The sequence below is a fragment of the Scylla paramamosain genome, chromosome 9, assembly GCF_035594125.1.
Source record: "Scylla paramamosain isolate STU-SP2022 chromosome 9, ASM3559412v1, whole genome shotgun sequence".
Lineage (NCBI taxonomy): Eukaryota > Metazoa > Arthropoda > Malacostraca > Decapoda > Portunidae > Scylla > Scylla paramamosain.
In genome coordinates this window covers 24,157,501-24,169,223 of record NC_087159.1, presented here as the reverse complement: position 1 = coordinate 24,169,223, position 11,723 = coordinate 24,157,501, and the positions used below count along the sequence as shown (strand labels likewise).

The following is an 11,723-nucleotide window of genomic DNA, read 5'->3' as shown; positions in this document are numbered from 1 at the left end:
AGTTGACTGGCGGTGGTCGGGGACGTCCACGATCCTCGACATTGACTGCCAGTTAATGTCATAGCGCCTATTAAGCCATTTTTCTGCCGCCTGCAACAGATCGGGAATGATCGTGACCGTAATCGCGAATGTATGAGAGCAGCTTAACAACTTTTCTGTTGTTTACAATAAGGTCATACGTAGGTACATACTCCTTTGAAACACTTAAAAAAAGAGAAAAAAAAAAACGAAAAAACGTTTTCTCTCTCTCTCTCTCTCTCTCTCTCTCTCTCTCTCTCTCTCTCTCTCTCTCTCTCTTTTTTTTTTTACGGTTGCTGAGAAGTCAGTTTCTGTTGGCAGCCAACAGGGATCTAGCGGTTGTTGAGGTAAGCTGAGTACAGTTTCCGGGTCTTTTCCTGCATCCAGGGCCGCTCTAGAGACTGTGAGCGGGGCACGGCACCGCCTGAACGAGTTGTGGTCCGCACCTCTTCACGCTTGCGACGACACCACCTGCGATAAAGAAACTACATGTAATGTAAAGCACCCTGATATATTGAAATCGTATAGTAATATTTAATATAATCTGCCTTTCACTGGTGTCTGTTGGTAAACACTGAAGTCGCCAAGAATGGAAGCCTCTGCGAAAGAGAAGTGAGTGAGGGTGTGATCCACTTTGCAGGTTGAATAATCAAAAAAGAGAGGAGAGGAGAGGAGAGGACAGCCACATGGAAGAAAATTCATAATACTAAAGAATGTGGGCACGAAAATCAAGTCAAGTCGTTGCACATGTAGATACAACATCCAGTTTTGGACTGTAAATGAGAAGAGAGAAAAAAAGAGGGAACTGTGAAGTGGTTGGTTTAAGTAGCCTTAAAACTATGTTTCAGATTAGGAAAAGATGAGATTTAGTAGAGGAGAGGTGATTTTCCACACATATAGAATTAGATCTAAGGCAGAAGTTAATGCGATACTAGAAAAGTATATATATATATATATATATATATATATATATATATATATATATATATATATATATATATATATATATATATATATATATATATATATATATATATATATATATATATATATATATATATATATATATATATATATATATATATATATATATATATATATATATATATATATATATATATATATATATATATATATATATATATATATATATATATATATATATATATATATAAATATTTCTCTCCCTTTATTCTGATTATTACTAGCAGAGCGATCCGCGTAACTATATATATATATATATATATATATATATATATATATATATATATATATATATATATATATATATATATATATATATAGTTACGCGGATCGCTCTGCTAGTAATAATCAGAATAAAGGGAGAGAAATAGAAACAGAGCGAGTGAGTGTAGGGCCGTGTCACCTAGCCCCGGTGTACACTCGAGGTCTATGCAGCACCTAGGGTCTGCGCATGCGTGAACAGCATGCCAGATGTACGATTCGATGCCTCATTTGCGTTCTGCTGTCCTGGAGTTAGCATCTGCTCGCTGCTCTGATGGTGAGTTTGGTAAATGATATATTCGGCTCATGGTTTCCTGGGATGGTTTGAATTCTCATATACATCATTTTCGTGTTTTATACTCGTCCCTTATCTAGTGTGATCCATTTAAAACTAAAAGACCTATTCAGGTAACGAAGATCACAAAAAAAAAAAGTAAGAATAATGGTGTAATAATGTAACTGAGTATTCAAACCGTCCCAAGAAACCATGAGCCGAATATATTATATACCGAATTCATCATCAGAAGAGCAAGATGTTCACTCTGCGACGGCAGAGCGCAAATGAGGCATCGAATCTGGCATCTGGCATGCTGTTCCCGCGTGCACAGACTCTGAGTGTTGGATAGATCTGGAGTAAACCTACACCGGCTCAATGTTCCTCCCCATCTCCCTTTCCTCCCAGTCACATGATCCAGCCCGCGGGGCTGTCGGCATCTCTAAAGGGCATAATTTGTAATTGATCCTACTGTTTTGTGCTCTGGGCTTCCCAGGAACTGGCAAGGGACCCGTCTCCCATGTCTGAATGCGTTGTTTGTTAGATGCTTATATATATATATATATATATATATATATATATATATATATATATATATATATATATATATATATATATATATGAAGAAGGGACACCGGCAAGGGCAAGAGAAAATCTAATAAAAAAGTAAAAAGCCCACTAAGATGCCGGTCCCCGAATAGGATCCGAAGAGGGAGTCAAAAACTGAAGGATAAGTCTCCTAAAACTTTCCTCTTGAAGGAATTCAAGTCATAGGAAGTGGAAATATAGAAGCGTACGTAGCTGTAAGAATATGTATGTAATATATATATATATATATATATATATATATATATATATATATATATATATATATATATATATATATATATATATATATATATATATATATATATATATATATATATATATTTTTTTTTTTTTTTTTTTTTTATGTAGGAAGGATACTGGCCAAGGGCAACAAAAATCTAATAAAAAAATGCCCACTGAAATGCCAGTCCCATAAAAGGGTCAAAGCAGTGGTCAAAAATTGGTGGATAAGTGTCTTGAAACCTCCCTCTTGAAGGAATTCAAGTCGTAGGAAGGTGGAAATACAGAAGCAGGCAGGGAGTTCCAGAGTTTACCAGAGAAAGGGATGAATGATTGAGAATACTGGTTAACTCTTGCGTTAGAGAGGTGGACAGAATAGGGATGAGAGAAAGAAGAAAGTCTTGTGCAGCGAGGCCATGGAAGGAGGGGAGGCATGCAATTAGCAAGATCAGAAGAGCAGTTAGTATGAAAATAGCGGTAGAAGACAGCTAGATATGCAACATTGCGGCGGAGAGAGAGAGGCTGAAGACAGTCAGTTAAAGGAGAGGAGTTGATGAGACGAAAAGCTTTTGATTCCACCCTGTCTAGAAGAGCAGTATGAGTGGAACCCCCCAGACATGTGAAGCATACTCCATACATGGACGGATAAGGCCCTTGTACAGAGTTAGCAGCTGGGGGGGTGAGAAAAACTGGCGGAGACGTCTCAGAACACCTAACTTCATAGAAGCTGTTTTAGCTAGAGATGAGATGTGAGGTTTCCAGTTCAGATTATAAGTAAAGGACAGACCGAGGATGTTCAGTGTAGATGAGGGGGACAGTTGAGTGTCACTGAAGAAGAGGGGATAGTTGTCTGGAAGGTTGTGTCGAGTTGATAGATGGAGGAATTGAGTTTTTGAGGCATTGAACAATACCAAGTTTGCTCTCCTCCAATCAGAAATTTTAGAAAGATCAGATGTCAGGCGTTCTGTGGCTTCCCTGCGTGATATGTTTACCTCCTGAAGGGTTGGGCATCTATGAAAAGATGTGGAAAAGTGCAGGGTGGTATCATCAGCGTAGGAGTGGATAGGACAAGAAGTTTGGTTTAGAAGATTATTAATGAATAATAAGAAGAGAGTGGGTGACAGGACAGAACCCTGAGGAACACCACTGTTAATAGATTTAGGAGAAGAACAGTGACCGTCTACCACAGCAGCAATAGAACGCTCAGAAAGGAAACTTAAGATGAAGTTACAGAGAGAAGGATAGAGACCGTAGGAGGGTAGTTTGGAAATCAAAGCTTTGTGCCAGACTCTACCAAAGGCTTTTGATATGTCCAAGGCAACAGCAAAAGTTTCACCAAAATCTCTAAAAGAGGATGACCAAGACTCAGTAAGGAAAGCCAGAAGATCACCAGTAGAGCGGCCTTGACGGAACCCATACTGGCGATCAGATAGAAGGTTGTGAAGTGATAGATGTTTAAGAATCTTCCTGTTGAGGATAGATTAAAAAACTTTAGATAAGCAGGAAATTAAAATAATAGGACGGTAGTTTGAGGGATTAGAGCGGTCACCCTTTTTAGGAACAGGTTGAATGTAGGCAAACTTCCAGCAAGAAGGAAAGGTAGATGTTGACAGACAGAGCTGAAAGAGTTTGACTAGGCAAGGTGCAAGCACGGAGGCACAGTTTCGGAGAACAATAGGAGGGACCCCATCAGGTCCATAAGCCTTCCGAGGGTTTAGGCCAGCGAGGGCATGGAAAACATCATCGCGAATAATTTTAATACATGGCATGAAGTAGTCAGAGGGTGGAGGAGAGGGAGGAACAAGCCCAGAATCGTCCAAGGTAGAGTTTTTAGCAAAGGTTTGAGCAAAGAGTTCAGCTTTAGAAATAGATGTGATAGCAGTGGTGCCATCTGGTTGAAGTAGAGGAGGGAAAGAAGAAGAAGCAAAGTTATTGGAGATATTTTTGGCTAGATGCCAGAAATCACGAGGGGAGTTAGATCTTGAAAGGTTTTGACATTTTCTGTTAATGAAGGAGTTTTTGGCTAGTTGGAGAACAGACTTGGCATGGTTCCGGGCAGAAATATAAAGTGCATGAGATTCTGGTGATGGAAGGCTTAAGTACCTTTTGTGGGCCACCACTCTATCATGTATAGCACAAGAACAAGCTGTGTTAAACCAAGGTTTAGAAGGTTTAGGACGAGAAAAAGAGTGAGGAATGTATGCCTCCATGCCAGACACTATCACCTCTGTTATGCGCTCAGCACACAAAGACGGGTCTCTGACACGGAAGCAGTATTCATTCCAAGGAAAATCAGCAAAATACCTCCTCAGGTCCCCCCAACTAGCAGAGGCAAAACGCCAGAGGCACCTTCGCTTAGGGGGATCCTGAGGAGGGATTGGAGTGATAGGACAAGATAAAGATATGAGATTGTGATCGGAGAAGCCCAACAGAGAAGAAAGGGTGACAGCATAAGCAGAAGGATTAGAGGTCAGGAAAAGGTCAAGAATGTTGGGCGTATCTCCAAGACGGTCAGGAATACGAGTAGGGTGTTGCACCAATTGCTCTAGGTCATGGAGGATAGCAAAGTTGTAGGCTAGTTCACCAGGATGGTCAGTGAAGGGAGAGGAAAGCCAAAGCTGGTGGTGAACATTGAAGTCTCCAAGAATGGAGATCTCTACAAAAGGGAAGAGGGTCAGAATGTGCTCCACTTTGGAAGTTAAGTAGTCAAAGAATTTCTTATGGTTAGAGGAGTTAGTTTGAGAGTGACTCTGTAGTCGTAGCCAGATGATGGAAAACTCGGAAGATTCAAGAGCGTGGGCACGAGAGCAAGTTAAGTCATTGTGCACATAAACGCAGCACCCAGCTTTGGATCGAAAATGAGGATAAAGTAGGAGGGAACAGAAAAGGGGCTATTGTCAGTTGCCTCAGACACCTGAGTTTTAGTGAGGAAAAGATGAGGTTTAGATGAGGAGAGGTGGTGTTCTTCAGATTGAAAATTAGATCTTAGACCTCGAATCTTGCAGAAGTTAATGAAGAAAAGTTGAGGGGGGTGTGAAGACACTTAGGGTCGTCGACACAAAGCCAGTCAGACCTGGGGACATTTATGGTCCCCTCCCCAGATGGGGACTCCGAGGCTGGTGTAGGAGTCGCCATGATGATTTTAAATTTTTTTGAGTGAAGGGTGTGTGTGTTATTAGGTGCTTGTAATTTTGTGTGGAGGAAGAGAGTTGTCTTTAGAGGGCAGGCTGTGACTACCCCCTTGTGATGTGAGGCACAAAGGGAAACGTTCAGTGAGGTCACAGCTGGGTTTAATGATAAGTTCACGGCACCCCCTGAACAGTGCATTAGACCTCACTGGGGGTAATTATCGTTTTGGCAGGTGTCTACTGCCTCCAAGACTCAGTAAGGAAAGCCAGAAGATCACCAGTAGAGCGGCCTTGACGGAAACCATACTGGCGATCAGATAGAAGGTTGTGAAGTGATCGGTATTTAAGAATCTTACTGTTGAAGACAGATTCAATAGCTTTAGATAGGCAGGAAATTAAAGCAATAGGACGGTAGTTTGATGGATTAGAACGGCCACTCTTTTTAGGAACAGGCTGAATGTAGGCTAGCAAGAAGGAAAGGTAGATATTGACAGACAGAGTTGGAAGAGTTTGATTAGGCAAGGTGCAAGCAAGGAGGGGAAGTTTCGAAGAACAACTGGAGGGACCCCTATCAGGTCCATAAGCCTTCCGAGGGTTTAGGCCAGTGAGGGCATGGAAAACATCGAACAAGCGAAGAATTTTAATAGGTAGCATGAAGTAGTCAGAGGGTGGAGGAAAAGGAGGAACAAGCCCAGAATTGTCCAAATTAGAGTTTTTAGCAAAGGTTTGAGCGAAGAGTTCGTTTCTAGAGATAAATGTGATAGCAGTGGTGCCATCTGGTTGAATTAGAGGAGGGAAAGAAGAAGAAGCAAAATAATTAGAGATGTTTTTGGCTAGACGACAGAAGTCACGAGGGGAGTTAGATCTTGAAAGATTTTGACACTTTCTGTTAATGAGGGAGTTTTAGCTAGTTGGAGAACAGACTAGGCATGGATCCATGCAGAAATATAAAGTGCATGAGATTCTGGTGATGGAAGGCTCAAGTACCTTTTGTGGGCCACCTCTCTGTCATGTATAATACGAGAACAGGCTGCGTTAAACCAAGGTTTGGAAGGTTTAGGTCGACAAAAAGAGTGAGGAATGTACGCCTCCATCCCAGACACTATGACCTTAATTATCCCCTCGGCACACAGAGACAGGTCTCTGTCACGGAAGCAGTAATCATACGAAGGAAAATCAGCAAAATACCTCCTCAGGTGTCCCTAACTAGCAGAGGCAAAGCGCCAGAGGCACCTCCGCTTAGGGGGATCCTGAGGAAAGATTGGAGCAATAGGACAAGATACAGATATGAGATTATGATCGGAGGAGCCCAACAAAGAAGAGAAGATAACAGCATAAGCAGAAAGATTGGAGGTTAGGAAAAGATCAAGAATGTTGGGAGTGTCTTCAAGACGGTCAGGAATGCGAATAGGGTGTTGCAACAGTTGCTCTAGGTCGTTTCGTGGTGGATAACAATATTGAAAGCTAGTTCGCCAAGATGGTCAGTGAAGTGATAGGAAAGCCAAAGCTGGTGGTGAACATTGAAGTCTCCAAGAATGGAGATCTCTGCAAAATGGAAGAGAGTCAGAATGTGCTCACTTTGGAAGTTAAGTAGTCAAGGAATTTCTTATAGTCAGAGGAATGAGGTAAGAGATATACAGCACAGATCAATTTAGTTTGAGAGCGACTCTGTAGTCGTAGCCAGATGGTGGAAAACTTGAAAGATTGAAGAGCATGGACACGAGAGCAGGTTAAATTGTTGCGCACATAAACGCAACATTCAGCTTTGGATTGAAAATGAGGATAGAGAAAGTAGGAGGGAACAGAAAAGGGGCTACTGTCAGTTACCTCAGACACTTGTGTTTCAGTGAGGAAAAGAAGATGAAGTTTAGTAGAGGAGAGGTAGTGTTCTATAGATTGAAATTTAGATCTAAGACCGCAAATGTTGCAGAAGTTGAGGGGGTTGTCAAGACACTTAGGACCGGAGCAGGTCCAGATCGGACCAGTTCGACCTGGGGACATTTGTGGTCCCCTCCCCAGATGGTCTTATATGTATTATTGTCTTCCGTGTTGGCCAAAGAATAAGTTTATGTTGCTGTTTGTGTCCTGCTATCTGCTTTCTCTTCAGGCTCGCCAGTTTTAAGGGAGTTGAGCATTTCTTTTGGGAGATTGGAGACCAGTCGAACTCGGACCGGAGAGCTATAATATCCTGTTACGCAGTGGGTGGACAGCCTGTGGAAGGTTTGTCCTTCCACGGGGCATTATAGCCTCGTGTTTTTGGCGTTGTTTCTGTCTGTTTCCCTGGCAGGTGGCTTGGTGAGTCCTTCCTCAGCAAATGTGAGAAGTTTCCGTTGTATTTTTTCCCTGTAGGCCGAGACAGGTTGGCGACGTCTGAGTGCACTTTTAGAATTTGCGTATTGAACAAAAAATGGAGAATAAGAGTTTTAGAAGCCGTTATGTAATTGAAGAAACGGCACGTATCTGCGGTTATGATACTAACAGAAATGGTAAGTGAACCTTGTAAAACAAATTATGGAAAAAGTACTGCAAACCCTATGCTGTCTGCAATTTTAGACCCATAGGTGTACATAGCTGGGAATAACAGAAGAGTAGCAGGATCCATACTCAACAAAGAGTTAATAAAGGAAGAGATGAACGAGACGTAGGAAGGATAGTCAGATTGACGGATGAGGTGAGAGTCAAGGTGGAAAGCTAACAGGATGAAGTGGAAGAGTTAGAGGAAAGTAAAATAAATTGTTTTGTAAAAGAAATAATGGAAATCAGGGGTTGTGAAGGATGGAACAATGGTGCACATTTAAAGATCTCTGTCACTAAACGGCACCACTGTCTTACGCCACTGGCCTTGACTTTTCTTTATCGGCGCAAGAAGCTCTTCGTCAAAATATCAGCACACAAAACTGAAGCAAAAATGTAGTAGACGTGAAAATAACCATTGTTGTTTTTCCTTGAAGACCAGGTCATAGTTTTCAACAAATTACGTTGAGTAATCTTCCTAGACTTCCAGAAAAATATAACAACTATGGTTATCCCTGAAATTTTTGCTACAAAACTTATTGACTACATCATCTGTGTGCACTGATAATTTGAGTTCCTCACAAGAACAAATGAAAGTCGAAGTAAATAGGGGCTCTTTTCAGGGTAATGGCCCAGCGACCCAGGAAATATCTGGTAGGAGTCCCTACATAGAAGTCCCCTATTATTTTGTTGTATGGAAACTGGAGTAAATGACCATATAGTTGGGATATTGGATTCAGCATATAGGTGTGGACTGGAAGGCATCAATAACTAAGCCCACTCCCTGGTGTCTCCCTCCTTACATGTTAGACTATTGTCTAACATGTAAGGAGGGAGACACCAGGGACTACTGAAGGACGCAGCAGGAGGCTGGAGCTCCTTTTGTCATGATACTACAACTAGCGACCAGTGGTATAAGCCATCAGTATAAAATTGTGCTCCAGAGAGAGAGAGAGAGAGAGAGAGAGAGAGAGAGAGAGAGAGAGAGATTCTGATACCTACTCCTTATATGCTACTTCACACTCGTTTTTGGTTCGAGCATAGCGACTTTGGTCCTCGAGGCGCCGTCGCTCACCGCGCAGCTTTTTCTCAAGGCGCAACTGGTCCCTCTTCCTTGACAGCCACACCTGGAAAGCTTCCTCGGCCTGCGCGCGGCGTTCCGCTATTTCTGCCGCAGTCCTCTTCCCAGTTGGCTTCTGTTGCTGCCTGGCGAATTAAAAAAAATGGTTAAGATCTCTAAGCTCAGGCAACCTTCTCTTCTATGTCATAAATGTCTCTTGTATAAATTTGTGTCTGTATCAAAAGCTAAATCTACTACACTGCTACATAGTTTTGGGAAAGAACTGTAAAATTCAAAGCATGTGTATGTGTTGTCACTTCAACTGACTGCTATGTTCAACCTTGGTCATTGTAATCGTTGGGGAGAGGGAACAGTAGGTTTCAAAGTTTTTTTTATTTATTTAGGGGGTGGTAGTACAGTAGTAGTGGTAGTAGTAGTAGTAGTAGTAGTAGTAGTAGTATTCCTGACCGTCTTGGAGATAAGCTTAACATTCTTGACCTTATACTAATCCGAGCTTTTCATCATCTGGCTACGACTACAGTGTCACTCTCAAACTAAATTTATCTGTGCTGTATACCTCTCACCTAACTCCTCTGACTATAAGAAATTTTTTGACTACTTAACTTCCAAATTGGAGCACATTCCGACTCTCTTCCCTTTTGCGGAGACCTCTATTTTTGGAGACTTCAGTGTTCACCACCAGCTTTGGCTTTCCTCTCCTACTGATCACCTGATCATCCTGGTGAACTAGCCTTCAACTTTGCTATCCTCCATGACCTCGATCAATTGGTGCAACATCCTACTCGTATTCCTGACCGTCATAGAGATACGCCCAACATTCTTGACCTTTTCCTAAGCTCTAATCCTTCTGCTTATGCTGTCACCCTATCTTCTCCGATGGGGTCCTCCGATCACAATCTCATATCTGTATCCTGTCCTATCGCTCTAATTCCTCCTCAGGATCCTCCAAAGCATGGGTGACTCTGGCGTTTTGCCTCTGCTAGTTGGAGGGGTACCTGAGGAGGTATTATGCTCATTTTCCTGTGTGCTGAGTACACAATAGAAGTGACTGTCTGACATGGAGGCGTACATTTCTCACTTTCTCTCGACCTAAACTTTCCAAACCTTGATTTAACACAGCCTGTTCTTGTGCTTTATATGATAGAGAAGTGGCCCACAAAAGATACTAGAGCCCTCACCTGAATCTCATGGGCTTTATATTTCTGGCCGGAATCATGCCAAGTCTGTCCTCTAACTAGCCAAAAACTCCTTTCATTAATAGAAAGTGTCAAAATCTTTCAAGACCGAATTCACCTCGTGACTTCTGGCACCTAGACAAAAAACATCTCTAATAACTTTGCTTCTTTATCTTTCGCTACATTATTTCAACTGCCATCTCGTCTATTTCTAAAGCTGAACACTTCCCTCAAACCTTTGCTAAAAACTCTATCTTGGATAATTTGGGGCATGCTCCTCCCTCTCCTCCACCCTCTGACTACTTCATGCTACCCATTAAAATCCTTTACAGTGATGTTTTCCATGCCCTCACTGGCCTTAACCCTCGGAACCTAATGGGGTTCCTCTTACTGTTCTCCGAAACTGTGCCTCCGAGCTTGCACCTTGCTTAATCAAACTCTTTCAACTCTGTCTATCAACATACCTTTCCTTCTTGCTGGAAGCCTGCCTACATTCAGCCTGTTCCTAAAAAGGGTGACCGTTTTGATCCCTCAAACTAACGTCCTATTGCTCTAATTTCCTGCCTATCTAAAGTTTTTGAATCTATCCTCAATAGGAAGATTTTTAAACATTTTAGACTACTTTTATCTGATCTCCAGATTGGTTACCGTCAAGGCTGCTCTATTGGTCATCTTCTGGCTTTCCTTACGAAGTCTTGGTTATCCTCTTTTAGAGATTCTGGTCAAATTTTCGGTGTTGCCTTAAACATATCAAGAGCTTTTGATAGAGTCTGGCACAAAACTTCGATTTCCAAACTACCATCCTACGGCTTCTATCCTTCTCCCTGTAATTTCATCTCGTTTTCTTTCTGAGCGTTCTATTGCTGCTGTGGTAGACGGTCACTGTTCTTCTCCTAAATCTAGTAACAGTAGTGTTCCTCAGGGTTCTGTCCTGTCACCCACTCTCTTCCTAATATACATCAATGATCTTCTAAACCAAACATTTTGTCCTATCCACTCCTACGCTAATGGTACCACCCTGTATTTTCTACGTCTTTTCATAGGCGTCCAACCCTTCAGGAAGTAAACAGTTCACGCAGGAAAGCCACAGAACGCCTGACTTCTGATCTCTCTAAAATTTCTTATTGGAGCAGAGCAAACTTAGTATTGTTCAATGCCTCAAAAACTCCATTCCTCCATCTATCAACTCGACACAACCTACCAGACAACTATCCCCTCTTCTTCAATGACACTCAACTGTCCCCCTCTTCTACACTAAACAGCCTCTGTCTGTCCTTTACTTATACTCTAAACTGGAAACTTCACATCTCATCTTTAGCTGAAATTGCTTCTATGAAGTGAGGCGTTCTGACTCGTCTCCAGCAGTTTTTTCTAACCCCTCTCAGCTGTTAATCTTATCCGTCCATGTATGGAGAAAGCTTCACATGTATGGAGAGTTCCTTTCATAGTGCTCTTTAAGA

General features: G+C 41.8%; 1 protein-coding gene across 3 annotated transcripts in view; it reads right to left on the bottom strand.

The window, feature by feature from the left end:
• Window positions 1-243: 243 nt before the first annotated feature.
• Window positions 244-11,723, bottom strand: part of LOC135103731 (titin homolog) — a 155,193-nt gene continuing 143,713 nt past the window's right edge. For all 3 annotated transcript variants that reach the window (XM_064010393.1, XM_064010391.1, XM_064010392.1), the window contains exons 6-7: window positions 9,010-9,213; window positions 244-489 (exon numbers count right to left, since the gene is read on the bottom strand). In XM_064010393.1, the coding sequence (XP_063866463.1) occupies window positions 351-489; window positions 9,010-9,213 (343 nt within the window). In that variant the 3' untranslated portion in view covers window positions 244-350. The remainder of the gene's footprint in view (window positions 490-9,009; window positions 9,214-11,723) is intronic.